This window comes from Stegodyphus dumicola, chromosome 1, assembly GCF_044657685.1.
Source record: "Stegodyphus dumicola isolate Sdum_Otavi_A_Nest chromosome 1, ASM4465768v1".
NCBI classification, from domain to species: Eukaryota; Metazoa; Arthropoda; class Arachnida; order Araneae; family Eresidae; genus Stegodyphus; species Stegodyphus dumicola.
In genome coordinates, this window is record NC_140768.1 from 6793993 (window position 1) to 6814355 (window position 20363).

Genomic DNA, 20363 nt, shown 5'->3' on the forward strand with positions numbered 1-20363 from the left:
TAAAATTTTTATTGACTTCCACCTCCCAAGCTGAACTAATCCTTTCTTGGAAAGCATTCTTTAATATTCCGTAGTCAACCGAAAGTTAGTGATGAGTCATAAATCCTACGTGCACTGGACGTGCGCTTTTTTATCTTGGAGAGTGATAAGGACTGAATTTTTACCATCGAATTCTATTGGTGTTATCCAGCCTGTGGACAAAGAAATCAGCAGAAATTTAAATCAAACTTTCGTAAACATTTGATTTTGATGCTTCCCCCCCATAGCAGAAAAAAAAAAAAAAAAAAAAAAAAAAAAAAATCTCAAATCTCAATTGTTAATTTGTTAATGTAAACGTACTCGAAGTGATCCGTCTAATGAACGTTGCATGAGAAAACGTTACCTCAACATGCATTATCAGTTACATCCGTAAGACTAGATTGGACATTTCTCAAAAGGGTCAAATGACTGATGAAGAAGAAGACGTTTCCTCTTCGGAGGTAATACTACTCAGACGATATTGTAGCTGAAATTCAAGCTAAAGCAGATGAAACAAATAATGAAGCGGCGATAATATCGACGAATGTGGAGAATTTCAAGCTGAACCATCCCCAACGTACTCAGTGGCCTGTCAGAGAGTAGGAAACTTCTAATTTTTCGAAGGCATGGGTGCAAATGACGATATTTTTCTGATCGTGAGTCTTCTCTGAAGAACAGTAACACAAGAAAGAGACAATAAGGCAGTTCAAAGCGAATGAACCATTTTTTTTTTTTTTTTTTTTTTGTACCGTACCGAAATAAAAAAATAAAGTATATATAATACAGGGTGTTTATAAAGTCCCGGACCCATTTTGATGTTTAATAACTCATAAAATAATAAAGATAGATTAAAATTAACAACATAAATGGTTAGATACACTCAAAAAGTTTCATGACCCCCCGCCAATGAACTTCCACTTGTGCCCCCTTCGTCGCACGGAGAATATCAAGTCGATATTCAATTTCGTGCCAGGTACTGGCAAGCATGTCGGGATCCGCAGAGGCTAGTGCGGTTGTCATTCTGGCTTTTAGGTCATCAATGTTCGACACTCTCCTCCTGTAAACGTTGACCTTTACAAATGCCCAAAGGAAAAAGTTCAGCGACGTTATATCAGGTGATCTGAGTGGCCAAGGTATTGGACATCCTCGCCCAATCCATCTTCCTGTAAAATGGTCATTCAAAGAACTACGAACGATGGTATCCCAATGAGATGGTGCACCATCTTGTTGCAAAAAGACATGTGGCTGAAGCTCTTCTAGTTGTGGAAATACGAAGTTTTCCAACATGTCTAAGTATACGACTGATGAGACCGTCTTTTCTGTAAAAAGGAAAGGCCCAATGACTCGCTCGTGCATTAGTCCACACCACACATTAACCTCTGGGGAATCCCTTTGTGCCTCACAGTATTCATGGGGGTTTTCAGGTCCCCATATGCGCACATTATAGCGATTAACAATGCCAGAAAGATGCCAAAAACAAAAGAGAGAAAAATGCAATTAATATGCAGACGATATTTAGAATGGAAAATGAAATTATCTGAAATTAACCACACGCGTAGACGATATTTACAAAAGTAAAGATATTCAAACCTGAAAAAGAAAATGTATAAGTTATTCTATCAATAAATACCATAAGTTTGTTTATATCTTCATTATTTTATGAGTTATTAAACATCAAAATGGGTCCGGGACTTTATAAACACCCTGTATATTAAGAATGTATAAATTTTTATAATTTTTCCACGAACTCGTTCTTTACGAGCACTCTGTTATAACGAGCAAATTTCGCTGTCCTTTTACGCTCCTTATAAACGAGTTAGATTGTGCAAACAAACCTGGACTTGCGCGATAATGAAAATCTTGGAAATAAATTTGAAAACTCAGGAAAGCTTTTATGTTCTGTTCCTTGTATGCAAAACTTTTGAAAATATTGGCCATCATAATCTTTTAATAACAGACACATTTTTTTTAAATTCAGTTGTACGGTTTATATTTATTTTAACTAACATTTATTTTAAGCTATCTTTCCTGTCAAGCCTTTACTTTCCCCTGGAATTGCCAATGCCAGAGTATGTAAATTTTAGTAGAACGCGCAGAGTATTCAAATTTTTAGCAGAAGTAATTTTGAGTTAAATAGAAGAAAAACGAGATTTGTAAGTGTGCTTTTTTGAATCACGAGCGTGAAGGTTGCTAGGTAGAAATTTAAGAATCGCGCGTTTCGGCCTGTGTGCCTACTTCGGCAGTTAGTTGAATCTTTCAACTTCTTAATCAGAAAGTTTGCTGAATCTCAGCTGTATCTTAGAACGCGGTTAAGATAGTTACAATTATAGAGCCTCGTTGATAGTGACTTCGTTAGTTATTCATCCTATCATTCATTTTTAGTTGTACTTTTCTATTTTTGTTTAACCGCCGGGTCGGCGTAGTTTGTGAGCGTCGAGTGAACGCAACTGTGACTTCTAAAGTGAAATAAAAAGGGAGTTAAATCCTTCTTAAGAGTCTGTGTAATTTCCAGTTCATAGCAGTCACTACTACTATTGCTGACAAGTTGGGGCCTCTCAACATCACACAGTAACCAAAAAATGAAACCTTATATACTCCCATTTTAAAAGGACGACTGGGGTTTTTAGGGGACCCAATCGCCAAATACTGGGTGCGGAGAATCCTCATCCAACAACCCTTTTAGTTCGGGCGCCACTGTTGAGACATTAGAATGTTTTGTAAGCCAGAAAGATGAAAAATTAACAACGCCTTCGCTGGGAATCGAACCGCGGATCTCTGGAATACCGGCCCAGTGTGCAGAACCACTACACCACGAAGGCATGCTAGGAAAGCGGGAGAAATACATTATATTGTTCTTAAATATACTTTGAGATCCCTCATATATCAGCATTGTCTTATTCTTCCAAACGACGGCTGACCGCAAAAGAGTAAATAAATCGATGCCCTATCCTGTTTATCTTCATCACTATCTACATCATAAATAACTGGAAGGAGAATTACAATCTGCCATCCCGTTTAGGAGAAAGAACCAATATATCGTCTATTCATCTATCCCATTTAGGAGCAGAAGCACTGCGGGGCGAACTGACATCGAATTTTGAAGAAATAATTCCCTCCTACTCCTGCTAGTAAAGAAACAAGCTTCAGGGAGCTGGCAGAAAATAGCTTCTACACATGACATAATCTTCAGAGAATGCACCCGAAAACTAAAAAAAGTCCCATACCCGATGATCAAAAAGTAAACGAGCTGTCGCCGGTGTATGACAGTTCTGGAATGACGACATCCATCACAGGCAACCGGAAGTTGTCTTCAGTGCAAAAGACACGATACCTGATTGAAGGAATAAATGAAGAAAATACAAAAATGCGGGATTCCCAAGAGGGGAATAAGGGATTCCCATCGATTGTGGTAAGGATTGCCCATAAATCACCCGATGATAGAGGCGAAGTGAAGTGACTTGATAGATTGTTAGCCCTAGAGGGGCTATTATAAAGCTATGGGATGGCATCCTGTAGTTTTGTCGTCATCTTTTTTTTTTTTTTTTTTTTCCCTTTTGAATTGACTTTGTGTTATTTACTTTTGCGTCTTACACTGACGTAACGCTCGACTTCAGTTTTTCTTTTCCAACTTGTCTAAACTCCGATATGTTTCTAGTATAACTTTGGAGATAGACACATCTTATCTGAGACGTTTCATCATTTCCGTGGTGGCGTTCCAAACCGTTGGGGGAGGGGGCTATTTATCAACGGAAGGAAATCGAATAGAAATTTCTTCAGGAGATGCCCGAGGTGAAAATAATGTTGAGAGGTTAATCATATATCTGTTAAACGAAAACAGACTGGATTTTCAGTTCGCTTTTTTAAGGGAACTCATACACCTTAAACCCCTTATGATCTTCCAATATGTGACTGTTGCAAGAATTGGGATATTTTATATATTTTAAAAGCAATTACTTCCAACTTTTTACATCTGACTACAATATATAGCTGCTTTGGAAAATAGTAACCAGAAAGTTTGTGTTGCCACAAATATTTTTGTGATTTAATTCTCTTTGTGACAAAATATTTCGCCATGTTTCCACCTTGCGCGCAAGATATTTTAGAACTGGCTAATGGTACATACTTGAAATTTGATGGAATTCTTTATATGGGCACTACTTTCTAACTGAACCAACAATCTGATGAATATTTTAATATTTAAAAATTTTATGGACGAAAACATTAAAAAAAATTTTAATAAAATACATTTTATAAACTTAACTCAAAATAAAATAAAAATTTAACATAAAATTTTTAGAATTTTAGGTTCACAGTAGATTCCAAATGTTATAAAAGCTATATATTAAATATGGAATTAAATTATGAAACATAATGTTTTAAACTGTGCGCGCAAGTTGGAAACATGACGAAAAATTTTGTCACAAAGGGGATTAAATTATAAAAATATTTGTGGTAACACAAACTTTCTGATTACTATTTCAGAAAGCAGCTACATTATGTAGTCAGCTGTAAAAGGTTGGTAGTAATTGCTTTTAAAATAAATAAGTTATCCCAATTCTTGCAACAGTCACCTATTCGAACATCTTATGGGTTTTAAGGTTTATGAGTCCCCTTAATTTGGTTCATCTTTTCGTAAAATTATTTGAAATCTATTCTGATGTATTTTACGAAAATAATCAACATAAATCTGCCAGAAAATTACTTTTAGAAAACTACTCCGAATAGCTTAAAACATATCAAAAACAACACACTTGTCAAATCATTAATTGGAACTTGAATATTTTGTTTTGTGTTCCTTGTTAAGGGGTGTTGGAACCCCAAAATCTTCAAAAAATTGTGATTTCGGATTTTTGCATTTTCAAATTCTCCATACTTTTATCTTTCTAAAAATACCCTTCTTTAATTTCTATGAAAATTGGAAGTGTAAAAAAATCTATTTTTAATTTGTCATCTACTGCTTTGATCAATGAGGATTTTTACATAAAAAAGCGTTTTTCTGCAAACGTGATATTTTTATACTCGATGTACCTTTTCTCAAGAACTACTGCTCACAGGTATTTAAACTTTTTATGGCTTATTTATTAGGTTCCCCAATATTTACTGAAATGAGCTTTTTGTAATAAACTTAGAATTTTTTTTTAAATTTATGTGAGAAAAGTGCTAAATTTTACTATGCCTAACAAAATATTCTGTAATTTACTCTAAAATTCAAAATGTTTCAAAAGCTCATTTCAGTATAATCAGATAAGTATACTTTAATTACAGAAAAAATTTCAAGCTTGTATCTACAGCAGATTTTGAGAAAAGGTACATCGAAAATGGCCAATTTAACATTGTCGGTATAGGGGTTTCTGATACACCTTTTAAAGCAGTAATAAAGAAAGGCGCATATTTAATAGAATGAAGAATGTAACGTTAAGAATCTTTTTGACATTCGATTGTTTGGAATTAGGTTTATTAATACAAAAATAGTTTTAATTTTTAAAAATTGTTCTCCAACGTAAAAAGCTTATGTTTATGAAAGGTATCTCCAAGGTAAAAAGATCAAGTTATTCCAGTGCGTGAATTAAAATTCTTAGTAATTAGTTTTTATTTTTTTATTTTATTTTATTTATTTATTTATTTATTTATTTATTTATTTTTGCTATATTTATCAGCTATTTTTTCGAATACATTTCTTTTCCTTTTTTAGCCCAAAGGGAAGTTAGACCGAGGGGCCTATAAGTCTCAAAACGGCATTTTGCGTTGATTCATTCTTTAAACTGTTGACACCAAATATTATCGCCCTGTATTATATTTAAAGAAATTAAATAATGAAGAACCTGCATGAATGTTTTAAATTGTTAAAAACTCAGCGAATTCGATATGATTTTTTTCTTGTTAATTTCCTGTTAAAGGAAAAAGAAACAGTTATAAACATCTTTACTTTCAAAACTGGACTTCGAAAAATCAATTAATGAAAAATTAATATTTTCTATAAATTAAAATTGCCGAAAATTATTTAAATTAGTTTTTCAAAATGCTTTTATAGGGATCTGAACACATGTTATTTTAATTTAAAAATCTGATGTGCACACCACATGACTTCCTTGTACGGAATATTAAATTATACGCCTTTTTTCTTGCATTTCGTTTAAACTTATTCGATTGAATTAAATCTACTTCGCCGACAGCGCATAAACCACAATTGAAGAAACACATTCTTTAAAATTCACTCTATTTCTTTACCATAGCGACACTCTGGCGCTAAGTTCACTTAACAGTATTATATTTCGTTCATATTATAACTCAGAATGCACAAAATTTATATCATTTAAAGAATTATCGAATTGTTGCCACATGTTCTATTCAAATACTATAATAAAGCTAGAACGGAAGATAAGAACAACATAATTCAATCATTTTTAAAACAAAAAATGTACAATTTACAGTAAAGAAACTAAGATCACTGAGCCGGGTAACAAAGTGGATATATTTATATGCGTTTGGCGCGGCCGATTGCAACCAAAATACGAGGTGCATATGTACATATTATAGTAGTCCTATATACAAAATTTCAAAGTTCTGAGCATACTCGTTTTTGAGTTATGCGAGATACGTATAGTTACATATGTTCGCCACGAAAAATTCTCTTCAGAATTCATTTTAAAGCAGTTTTATAATTTTTTTTTTTTTTTTTTTTTTTGAGGAAAAGAGTCTTTTATTCTGTCCTTACGTACAGATATCACGCAAAAACATCGTTAAATTGCATTCGAAAGCGGTCAAAATGGATATTTTCGTTGAAATATGCTGCCTGAAACGTTTCACGATTACAATACTTCCTTTTTACTTCTTAGAAAGAAGTAAAATCCAAATAATTTTTCACTGCGCTGCTTTCGATCGTTCGGCATGCCGACATGCTGACAAAAGTATGAGTAGTTTTCTGAAAATGGTGAAGCAGAATTAATAAAAAGACCAAAACGTGAACTCTCTTTGTATATATATATACAAAGTTTTAAAAGTTTTTAAAGATATTAGTTTGCTTACTAATATCTTTAAAAGATTTGGTCGGATTCACTTAACATTCATTGCAAAAATAATAGAAAGAAGAGTTACTTAAAGTATACGAAACAGAATATATTTCGTTTTTTGTACTTCTGACACACTGAAGAATAAAATATCAACCAGATTATTCTGCAGCAGAAGGCGTAAAGGATATGGCTTCCTTCGATGCTCGAGCATTCGACAATCGAACAAAAAAGAACTTTCTGTCATTCCATTTCGCTAATGTCTTTTTTCTACATTAAAAGTATCATGAAAGTGATGTCTTTTATCGTAAAAGGCAAGTTCCATTTCAGAGATTTATGAACAAAAAAAATTTCAAAACGATTGAAACTTAAGAAAAGTTAAAAAAAATCCTTATCCGGATATTGCAAAACCAACGCAAATAAGAATGCATGTTAGATGGTAATATTTCTAACCTACGCTTAGATGAAATATTCCGATATTTTTATTTGAAATCTGCAATAATATATTAATTAAATCTATAGTTGTAATCATGTAAACATATCCACAATGGTATTTGTCTGCAAAAAAAAACTCAGCGTTTTTACGTTAAATGGATTTTTTTTTTTTTTAAAGTTTACGTGTTTTAAATCTCATAAATAATATCATTATCCCGAATAAAGTTTTTACTAATAAATATTATACATATAAGTGCTGTAATTTGTTTCTTATATTTGAACGTACATGCTTGCATAATATAGACCGTATTTACGATATTAGTAAAAAAAATCTGAAAGCTTTCAGCGCCGACGTAAATCGCCAAAAATCCGTGCAACCGTCTACCAAAGTAGCACCAAAATATATACAGACAAGAACTGAAAATACATTTTTGTGAGTAACAGCAAAAGAAATGCTTACAATGTTTCCATGCGCGAAAGTAATACAGATTTAATACTTCTTGTGCTTCTTAATTACTTTAATTTGTTAGTTGTAATTTGCTTTCATGGAAGCTTTCTAATTGTTCAGAAAATGACGTTACATATCTTTTTAACTTTGCAGCCAATTAAAAGAGAGCGTGTTATGCGTAGATGAACATATGAAGCATTGTTTCACCGCCACGCAAAGGAAAGTCTTCAACCATGTCGTAGCCGGAGCCAGACAGTTTCTCCTCGAGCTCTGCGTAAGGGGACCCATCCAAGAAGGTAATAAATTGAATGCAATTGGTGTTATTTCTTTTAAAAAGCACAAGTTTAACGTCAAATTCTGCAATGTAGGTTCAAGAATACTTCTGTTTAATGTGCTGCAGGTTAAATTGCCCAAAAACAATATATAGAAATATTACCTATTTAAATGCACCCTGTACACCTGTAAAAAAATCTGATGTGTACACCACTTGCACGGAATATTAAATCAGACACATTTTTTTCTTGAATTTCATTTAAACTTATAGGATTGAATTAAATCTACTTCGTCGACAGCGCATAAACCACAATAGAATAAATGTACTTTTTAAAATTCACTCTATATGTTTACCATAATGACACTCTGGCGCTAGGTTCACTTAATATTTCGTTCATATTGTTACGAATTTGGTATTTAAAAAGCTAATGTTAGTTCAATTATAAATTTAAAAATACAAGAGCGCGTGCGTTAAATTAATAAATATCTCTTTTTGATTTCGAGAAAGTGCTGGAAAATTCTAGCGCGTGATTTTAAAATCTTATAAAAGGAGGAAAACATCTCAGTTTGTAGTAGTTGCTTAGTTTGTTGTTGTTTAGAAAACTACTGTTGTTGATTGCAGCGAATTCGCGGATTAGCGTTCTTTAGCTGTTTTGAATTACGTTCTATTGGACATTTGAGTAGTTAAAAGATAACTATTGTGAGATATTGTAATACTGCATGATAATTTGAGAAAATTTAAGCATTTTTGTTGTGATAATAATAAATTTTTGTTCATTTTTCATCGGACTTGTGCATTCATTTCATAACGAACCCGTACGCACGCAACAATTTTTGGTGTCAGAAGTGGGATTTGAATGCCAATAACAAGAGCGATGGAAAAACAATTCAGGCAAATGATGACTGCATTTGCTGCTTTCCAAGAAAAGATGGAAGGGGCCGTCAACTCCGTTAAGGAAGAAATGAAATTGGGCCAAGATTCCGTTAAACTCCTTTAACGGAATCTTGATCTTTGATGAGATCTGTTAAAAAGGAAATGGAAGCCGTGCACGAAAAGTTGGAAGCTGGTCAAGTAACTTTCAAAGAAGACATAAAAGCTGTACAAGAAAAGATTGAAACAGGTCAAGACGAAATGAAAAGAGAAATAACCTGCGTAATAGAAAGTAAATTTGAGGCTATGGAAGACAGAATAGGAGCTGTCGAAAATAAAGTCGGGCAAATTGAAGAAAAGGTTTCTTCTGTCAAAGATGAAATAGAAGATAGAGTGTCGGCTGTGGAGCAACGAGTCGAAGGAAGAGTTTCGGCCTTCCAACAACAAATTGAAGAAAGAATTTCTGCCGTCGAACAACAAATTGATGATAGGGTTTCTGCTGCCGTCGCCAAAGAAGTTGACAGCCTAAAGAAGTGCATAGCGACGGTAGGAAACAATTCTGAAGGTTTCAAATTTTTATCGATGCCTGCTCGTTCCGTTCTGAAACTATCTACATATGATGGGAAGACCTCCTGGCAGGTGTATAGGACACAATTTTCTATCGTTGCGGATGCGAATGGATGGGATTCCCAAGCTAAGGCCTGTCATCTCGCCGCTTCTCTGAGAGCAGACGCAGCGGATATCCTGCAGACGCTTCCCGAAAATCAAAGGCTAGATTTCGAAGCTCTATCCGGCGCTTTGGAGCTGCGCTTCGGCGAGAAATGTTTAAAAGACTACAGCAGGCTCCAATTAAAATCTCGTCAACAGAAGCTCACCGAAACGCTTCAGGAGCTCGCCACGGATGTTGAAAGGCTGTCACATCACACCTTTTCGGAGTGCCCGACAGAAACAAGGGAAATCCTGTCCCTGCAATATTTCATCGATGGCATCCGGGACCCTGAAATACAGAAAGCACTGCGAATGGCGGATGTTAAAGATTTAAAAAGCGCTCTAGTGTACGCCATGAAATTCGAGGCAGCCCAGCAAGCCACCCGTCGAGACCACCATCCAGTCAGAGCTGCTCAAGTCCAGGAGCCAGGGGATCAAGTCACTGCTCGTCTAGACGATTTAACTAGACAACTGAACGCCTTGAGACAGAATATTGGTGACAAGAAACCGACCGTAAAGTGCTGGAACTGCGGTTCTGAAGGACACATACGACGAAACTGCAGAACACCCCAGGGCACGGATGCTAAGACCGCTCCTAACAAACAGCAGGGAAACTAATTAGTGGCCATCTCGCGGGGCGGAGGTTGCCAGATCATGAAAAGCCCCAGTTTAAAGCGCTTCAGATTTCTGCAGTGAGAGGCGGCAGTAATGGACTTTTCATAATAGGACATATTAATGGAGTTCCCTGCAATATGACGATAGATACAGGAGCCAACGTTACCATCATCCGAAAAGATTTGGCTCAACAACTGGGAAGCAAACTTATCTGGACGCCGCCCTGCGTTACCCTACAGACTGTGTCCGGTGAGAAGATCAACATCGATGGAAAAGTAAATGCTAACATCACGTTTGGAAGTGCCGCTTACCATCACACGGCATATGTAGCAGAGATCACTGATTCTTGCATACTCGGATTGGACTTTCTAAGGAAATACAATTTTTCCTTGGACTTTAAAAATAACGAATTGCATTCTACATCTGAGGACATAGCGTTATTTGGAGTCAATGATGAAGTTAAATCTGTCCATAAAATCATAGCACAAGACAATATCACAATACCGGCAAGAACAGAAATTTTACTTCCCGGATCCATAGCCGAAAACAGAAATTTCCGCTACGGCATCATAGAATATCCCAATAACTGTAATAGCCCAAAAGGAGTACTAGTAGCCTCAACACTTGTCGACCTATCCAGAACGGTTATCCCGGTGAGAGTCGCCAATGTAACTAAGAAGGCGAGAGTTATTAAGAAAGGTGAAGTGGTTGCGACATGTACTCCAGTAACCAGCGTTGAAAGAAAGAGCAATATCCAAGAATCCGTGTCCTCATCAGAGAGCATTACGTCGGAGTTACTTCAGAATGCGCAATTAAACGATGAAGAGAAGAATGCTGCCGATCGCGTCATCAAAGATCTTCAAGTTGTTTTCTCCCGCTCGTCTTCTGACGTGGGTCGAACTAGTTTGACACAACATAGAATAGATACCGGCGATCATCCCCCGATCAAGCAACATCCAAGACGTCTACTGTTTGCTAAACAGGAAGAGGTGCGAACACTGTTAAAAGATATGGAAGAAGGCGATGTCATCGAGCCTTCAGTAAGTCCATGGGCATCTCCCATCGTCCTAGTCAGAAAGAAAGACGGCTCAACAAGATTTTGCGTTGACTATCGCCGGTTGAATGAGGTTACGAAGAAAGACAGTTACCCTCTTCCTAGAATTGACGACATTCTAGACACTCTTTCTGGAAGCAAGTGGTTCTCAACACTTGATTTAAAGAGTGGGTATTGGCAGGTAGAAATACAGCCTGAAGACCGAGAAAAGACGGCATTTACTACGGGACAAGGGCTTTGGCAATTCAAGGTGATGCCGTTTGGACTGTGTAATGCGCCGGCAACATTCGAACGTCTTATGGAAACTGTTTTGAAAGGCCTTTCCTACGAAGCCTGCCTCATATACCTGGACGACATCATCATCGTCGGAAAGAGTTTTGAAGAACATTTAGAAAATATTAGGAAGGTGCTTCAGAAACTGAAAGAAGCCAATCTGAAGCTGAGTCCCGCTAAATGCAAATTGTTCCGAAAGGAAGTGACTTACCTGGGACATGTCATCTCTGCAGAAGGTGTGCGCACGGATCCTGAAAAGATATCAGCCGTTAAATCCTGGAAACGTCCCGAAAATGTCCATCAGCTGAGAAGCTTCCTAGGGCTTTGCACCTACTATAGGAAATTCGTGAAGGACTTTTCTTCCATCGCAAGACCCCTACACAAGCTGACAGAGAGCAACCAGAAGTTCTTGTGGACAAAAGAATGCGAGGATGCATTTAACAACTTAAAGGAGGCTTTAACATCTGCTCCAATCCTGACGTATCCTCAGCTTGACCGACATTTATTCTCGACACCGACGCGAGTAATGAAAGTGTTGGTGCTGTTTTGTCCCAAGAAATAGACGGCCAAGAACGTGTAGTGGCATACTGGAGCAAGTGCCTGTCTAAACCGGAGAGGAATTATTGTGTCACCAGGAAAGAGTTGCTCGCCATAGTCAAAGCTGTAGAACAGTTCCATCACTATCTATACGGCAGAAAATTCCTGCTCCGCACCGATCATGCATCATTGACCTGGCTTTTAAATTTCAAGAATCCTGAGGGTCAAACAGCCAGGTGGATACAGAGACTCCAAGAATATGACATCACTATCCGTCATCGTAAGGGATCATCACACGGAAACGCCGACGCCCTGTCTAGAAGACCTTGCCAAGAAAGCTGCCGATATTGTTCCAGGGTGGAAGCGAAATACGAGCTGCTGACTCCGGTCGCAAGACAAATTACAACATCAACATCGGCTGATCGAGAACCGTGGAGTGATGATGAAGTCAGGAAAGACCAGCTGGAAGACCGCGACATTAAACCTATAATTGATTTAATGGAGTCATCAAACAGAAAACCTACCTGGCAGGACATTTCTATCTGTAGTCCTACAACCAAACAATATTGGGCACTCTGGGATTCACTTCACATTCGAAACGGCGTCTTATACCGGAAATTCGAATCGGATGATGGGAAGACGTTCCGATGGCAACTTATACTTCCAAGATCCCGCATTCCTGATGTCCTTAAAGAGTTACATAGCACCCCTACTGGAGGTCACTTTGGAATAATGAAGACCTTGCAGAGAGTTCGTGAGCGCTTTTACTGGAATAATGCAAAGGATGACGTGCAAAAGTGGTGCCGATCTTGCGATGCCTGTGCAGGTCGGAAAGGACCGAGGAAACACAGCCGAGGCAAGCTGCAACGTTACAACGTAGGGGCGCCTTTTGAACGTATCGCCTTTGACATCCTGGGACCTCTGCCACGAACTGCTGATGGCAACAAATACATACTCGTTGTCATTGATTACTTCACCAAGTGGCCTGAAGCTTATCCTATTCCTGATCAAGAGGCTGTCACAGTAACTGAGGTAATGATACAGCACTGGATTTCCAGGTTCGGAGTGCCTCTTCAGTTACATTCCGATCAGGGAAGGAATTTTGCCTCGGCAGTAATCAAAGAACTATGCAAACTACTCGACATTGACAAAACTCAAACGGCGCCATTGCATCCCCAGTCGGACGGCATGGTAGAGAGGTTCAATCGAACCATCCTTAATAACCTCTCATTAGTGGTTTCCAGAAACCAACAGGACTGGGACAAGAAATTACCACTCTTTTTACTGGCTTACCGCAGTGCTGTCCACGAGACTACCGGCTATTCTCCATCACAGATGCTCTTCGGTCGTGACCTTCGTCTGCCTTGTGATCTATTGTTTGACCGCCCTCCGGATGCTCCTTCATCGTCTGAGGAATATATTCAAGATCTCCAGGCCCGGTTTGAAGTGATGCACAACTTTGCACGAGAGCGAGTCAACTTGGCGACGGAGAAGATGAAGACCCGATAGAGAGCTACTGAACATCAATTCCACGAAGGAGACAAGGTGTGGTTGTAGAATCCGACTCGACGGAAAGGACTTTGTCCGAAATTACAGTCACCTTGGGATGGCCCGTACACAGTCCTAAACAGGCTGAATGACGTCGTGGTTCGGATTCGTAAGTCTTCGAACTCTAAACCTAAAGTCGTTCATTACGACAGGTTAGCACATTACTATGGCCATAGTACATAATGTAGATAATTGTAAATAGTATAAGACCATGGTCCTTTTTGTTTATAAATGTGTATTTGATTTGATTTGTATTTAGTATTTGATTTGCATTTAGTATTTGATTTGTATTTAGTATTTGATTTGTATTTAGTATTTGATTTGTATTTAGTATTTGTTTTGTATTTAGTATTTGATAGCATTTGATTTGTTCAAGTTAGTTATTGCATTTATTGTTTATATTGTTTGATATAGTAATGTAATGTTTATGCCTCAGTTGCATTTATGCCACAGTTGTAAGTTTAGCTTCCTGTCCAGGGATTGTACTGCCCGGGACGTGCAGTCCTTGGGAAGGGGGCAGTGTTACGAATTTGGTATTTAAAAAGCTAATGTTAGTTCAATTATAAATTAAATGGTTTTATTTCTCGCGCAGTGCAGCGCGTGACGAATATTAAAAGAAAGCTAAGCCGGAAAAATTAAAAATACAAGAGCGCGTGCGTTAAATAAATAAATATCTCTTTTTGATTTCGAGAAAGTGCTGGAAAATTCTAGCGCGTGATTTTAAAATCTTATAAAAGGAGGAAAACATCTCAGTTTGTAGTAGTTGCTTAGTTTGTTGTTGTTTAGAAAACTACTGTTGTTGATTGTAGCGAATTCGCGGATTAGCGTTCTTTAGCTGTTTTGAATTACGTTTTATTGGACATTTGAGTAGTTAAAAGATAACTATTGTGAGATATTGTAATACTGCATGATAATTTGAGAAAATTTAAGCATTTTTGTTGTGATAATAATAATTTTTTTTTCATTTTTCATCGGACTTGTGCATTCATTTCATAACGAACCCGTACGCACGCAACAATATTATAACTTAAAATGCACAAAATTTATGTCTTTTGAAGAATTATCTTATCGTTGCCACATGTTCTATTCAAGTACTATAATAAAGCTAGAACGATGTATAAAAGAAATTAAGCAAACAAAACAAAAAAGAAACAGTTTTTCACAGACGATTCAGTATTTCTCATTTAATTAATTCAGTTCTCACTTCGCGACGAGGCAAAAATACATAAAAACTCAAAATATCTGTATTAAAAATTACTAAGTAAATCTTAAACGCTTATTTCCTCGAAAAAAATTCCAGAAAGGATTAAGCATGATTTAATTCGCAATAATAAATGAAGGCATTATCTATGTTGTTGCGAAGCTTAGTCTTTCTAGATTGGCAACCAATCTACTGTTCTGCTGTTTCAAATGTAAACAAATATGTCCGCCATGTTACTCGTATTTAAAACTTAACCGCACTTAAACACCAATTAAATTGTTGATAATTGTACAAATATTGCTTCCAGATTTACGAAAGGCCTAAAAACCTTAACCGAAAGATAAGAAAAACATAATTCAATCATTTTTAAAGCCAGAAATGTACAATTTACAAACATATAAGAGTAAAGAAACTGAGATCGCCGAGCCGAGTAACAGAGTGGATATATATATATAAATATATTTATATACGTTTGGTGCGGCCGATTGTAACCAAAATACGATGTGCACATCTATATGTTATAGCAGTCCTATATATAAAATTTCAACGTTCTGAGGCTACTCGTTTTTGAGTTATGCGAGATACGTTCGTTCAGACGCCACGAAGACGCCTGTTCAGAATTCCTTTTAAAGCAGTTTTATAATTTTTTGGAGGAAAAGAGTCTTTTATTCTGTCCTTACATATAAATGTCACGCAAAAATATCGTTAAATTGCATTCGATAGCGGTCAAAATGGATATTTTCGTTGAAATATGCTGCCTGAAGCTTTTCGCAATTACAATATTCCTTTTTACTTCGTACAAGGAAGTAAAATAGGGGGGTGGACAGTTCTATATCTCCCGTCGGCCGATTGAAAAAATTCAAATTGCGTTTTCATCCCTCCAAAGCGAGATTTAGGATATATATTACATTTATATATAGCATTGATCTAAAATAGGTATTTTGACACAAAATCGGACTTTTTCTGAAATAACATATCATTGCTTTTCCATATTTCGGTTCTACGACTCAAATTACGCCTAGATATTAAATTTTGTAAAATTTGGTGCGAAATTTAAGGAGAAATTCAAAAATTTGTCTTGCGCAATATTTTCAGTTTGCGCCACTTGGCGAACCTCTTATTGGCGAAGTTTGCGCCACTTGGCAACAAATTTTCCATTATGCCGAAGTGGAAAAAAAAAGGCACCTCGTTCCTACCTTTTTACATTGTGCATGATCGGGGAAAAATTCCCATCGTTCTTATTTTCAAATAATTTTAGCAAAGTGTCTAAAATACATTTGATGTTTTATCGTTTTCAACAGGGCTCACCAGCGACTGGGTAATGACGCTGAACACTGGTAGTTCGGTCCGAGGTTCGAATCCAGCGAACGGGCTCGCTGCATGGGCGTTTTCGTGGTTTTCCCCATGTGTAACGTGTACGAGCCAATTTCCCATAGAAAGTCCTCCACGGTTTGGTTTGGTTTATTAGATTACGGCAAAGCACTCCAGGGCTATCTGCCTTAAGGGAGGGATGCCTTCGTGGAGGACATTTTAAGGGAAACTGGCTCGTATACACGTTACACATGGGGAAAACCACCCATGCAGCCAGCCCGTTCGCGGGATTCGAACCTTGGACCGAACTACCAGTGTTCAGCGACGTTACCGCTCGGCCGCTTGGTGGGCCTGAAAATCCTCCACGAAGGCATCCCTTCTTTAGGCAGATAGCCCTTGTGTGCTTTGCCATAATTGAATAATCCCAATCCCAGCTTTCAACAAATATGCCACATTTCATAACGCGCCAATATATAAATCCACGTATATCTTCGGAAATCTGGAATAAAAAACGGTAAGATGATGGTAAAGCTTTTATAGATTATAATTCAAAATGTTTTTGAAAAAGATATAAAAATTATTTTAAAATACAAATTTTAAAAATAAACCATAAAAAATGGGTGAACCTGAATTTCGAAATGTGAAAGGAAGGATCAATTACGATTAATAAAAAAAGAGAGATTAAAAAATATATACCTAACTCACTTTATACTGAGAAGCTGAAATTTTAAGAGCTAATTTTTCAAAAACTGCTCGTGCGATTTTTATAAAACTTGGTAGTTCGGGGTAATTTGAGTCGTAGAATCGAAATATGAAAAAAAAATTGGTATGTTATTTCAGAAAAAGTCCGATTGTGTTAAAACAAACACACTTTGAATTTTTGAATTTTATCAAACGGCGCAGTAGAACGGGAGATATAGAATATATATACTCATAATCACGTAAGTATATATATAATATTATACTGATATCACGCAGTATAATCAGTAGTTATACCTCAAACTAATAAAAACGTTTAAATACAGTGCAATCCAAAGAGAAAGCTAATTCAGATATCTCAAATCACACGGAACCAAATTCGCAACAAGAGCAACTAACTAAAACGTTCTCTCTCCAGTTTTTTATTGATTTCAACCGACTGCGGGAGATCGTTTGAGTAATTTCTGCTTCTCGAGATTTCTGGAAAGCAAAACGAGAGCGGAATTACTGTTACAGCTAACATAGTGTTCAATTGCACTTATTCAGTTCAACACAAGATTGCCCAAGAAGTCATTATTACTGATTTTAATTTCAATTAGAAAAACAATTATGTATATAATGACACAATATCTTAAAATTTTGTGACTTTTTGTACAACATATAAATGTGTTTTATTAATAATTATAGTTACCCTCTTCTTTCATTTCCGGTATATATATATGTGTGTGTGTTATACTTATATTGCCCAAAAGCAGTCATTTTGACTGCTTGGGAAATTCTAAATAATGAAATGACTCTTATTATTGAATTGAGTAAATTTCTTATATGACTAGTTCGGCTTTGTGTTGAAATAACACTTTTCATTTTTTTTTCGATTATCGTCACACGATAACATACAAGTATGTGATAAATTGACGATATGCGCGTATATTTGATAAGTTGCAGTTTCTCAATAAGCTAAAGTAGTACTTGTTATTCGAATCTCGGTGAACAGTTTTGAAACTTGTCGAGCCATATACTACCCAAATAGCACAGCAAAGTCGTAATGACGTTGCAAACTCGTCGCGGATGGCGTTGCAAAAACGTTGCAATATGTCGTCTTTAAGACACCCAGATGTCCGCAAACATCCACTGTTTTGCAACCGTTGCAAAGACGTCTTTATTACGTCTTTGCAGATGAGGTTTTTGTCGAATAGACGTCATTATTGCGTCTTTCACAGGTGATATTTTGTTTGGGGAAGCATCGTATCACGACGTCTTAAAGACGCCTAAATGTTCGCAAAATTCCATCTTTTTGCAACAGTTGCGATTATACCATTAAAGCACTATGTAGGAAAGGAGAAATGTCCTTTATCATGTGCAATAGTAGTCTTTTTGCATTTTTTCTCTGTTCTTTTTTAAACTTCTCTTTATTTTAAGCCAAAAAGAGCTATTAGTCTCAAAACATAATTTTCCATCGTTCACTATAAATGCATTGTTTCACTTTTCATTTGAAAAAATGCACATCAAATGTGTGAAGAGTATTTAGGTAATTTTGAAGCAGGGAGACAAGATAAATGTGAAATCCCCTCGCCGGTACGCAAACCTTGGACATCTCGAATATCCTCCGAGTGTGCTAACCGTTACACCACGAAGGCATGCCGAAAGGAAGGAGAAAATACCTCATATGCTCCCCCTTTTAAAGAGCGACTGGTATTAGGGGACCCAATCGCCAAATCCTGGTGGTAAAGAATCATCATCCGCCACGTTTTTTAGTTCGGGCGCCATTGTAGAGTTTTCTAGGCAATTTTGAAACAAGGAGATATGAAAAATGTACAATATTCTCCCCGAGGCTCGAACTCTGGATCTCTCGAATTCGCGCTGAGTGTGCTAACCATTACACGACGAAGGCATGCCGAAAGTAAGGAAGAAATACTCGATATGTGTTGTTTGACTTTTTCTTCGAGTACTGAATAATAAAACAAATTTTAAAAAATATAATAATTTTTACTATAAACATTAAATTGCACGCTGTAAATATTTCAGGCTTTTGTTTTTTTGAATTTATTTATTTATTCCTATGTTTACCGTATTTCTTTCCTGATAAACCTTCTTTGCAAGGAAAACCGTTGAGATATAAAAAATCAATATTCTAAGTAAAAAGGTTTAAATTTCGTCGCTTATAGTATCTAAGATTCTCTTTTCGTCAAAGACGCTCAAACTTGAAGAAAAATCTTGTATTTCTTCTATGCCTTTTAATGATAGTTCCAAGATTATCGTGCGGGTTGGTGTGTATTTGCATTCTCTGTTGATACGAGTATAATTAGGATGCAATTCTAAGTTTCAAATTAGGTAACTATATAAATTCATTCAAATTAAAGCGACAAATTTTTTCCCGTTATTTAATGCAATTATAAATCCTTGAAGTCTAATTTTAAAATACAACTAAATCGCTATAACACAAGTCACAACAACATAGATGAAGATTATCTCACTTGTCTGACAGTAGCATCAGCACAAGCTTACGAAATTCATCGTGGCAAAGAAGGGCAAGATTGCACCTGTCGTTGGCAAGAACCTTGAGCACCATACAGGTTACATCAGTACGACTTTCCACAGTATGTCAGACAGACAGTATGCATTTACAATCATCGATGCTTTCTCCGGGATCCGAACCGGGCCCTTCGGTACGTCAGTCAGAGTCACTAAGGACTATCCCGGTCGCGTAATGGCAAACCGCTCTTTGAGTTGATCAAATGTTAACGAATTTCTTTTACTGCGCATGCTCAGTAGTGTACTGTTGGCGTGGCAGGAAATACTGGCGACTATGTATAAACAACACTACACAAGCCTGTTCATCATGTAGGTCTTATCGATTATTTACAATTACAAAACTACCGAAATTTATTTGTGCTTAATGCATTTACTTCTGTTTCATTTCATTTAGGTTTGTTTTGTTCATAAACATTATATTTAATATCAGTTATTTATAATAATTTCCTTGACTTGAATTCAGTAATTTAAACTGGATTTATTCTTATTATTTTTTTAATTGGATTTATTATTAAAGTATATACGAATGGAACATATAGTTATTTACCATATGCAATTGCTTTTATTCCTCACAAGTACACTCATGTCCATAAATTAAGGATAATTCGGAGTCACGCAGAAATCGAACTCTAAAATAAATATATCACCTGTAAAATCACTACACACATCTTCAAGAATCATATGCAAATTTCAGTAAGTAACCAGATGACACCGATGGTATGTCACAATGACGAGAGTGTAAGAGAGTGATACATAAGGAATACAGGCAAAGAAGTAAAATTGTTCGCAGGCGCTTTATAAGCATTTCAGTGCAATAACCGAATAGTTATGAC

The 20363-nt window shown here is 36.5% G+C and overlaps 1 protein-coding gene and 1 long non-coding RNA gene across 2 annotated transcripts in view; one reads left to right on the forward strand and one right to left on the reverse strand.

The window, feature by feature from the left end:
• Positions 1 to 20363, reverse strand: part of LOC146999038 (uncharacterized) — a 610841-nt gene that overhangs the window by 172609 nt on the left and 417869 nt on the right. The window lies entirely within an intron of this gene.
• Positions 1 to 20363, forward strand: part of LOC146999039 (uncharacterized) — a 141384-nt gene that overhangs the window by 81330 nt on the left and 39691 nt on the right. The window contains exon 3 of the mRNA XM_085812468.1: positions 8062 to 8204. Within this exon, the coding sequence (XP_085668594.1) occupies positions 8062 to 8204 (143 nt within the window). The remainder of the gene's footprint in view (positions 1 to 8061; positions 8205 to 20363) is intronic.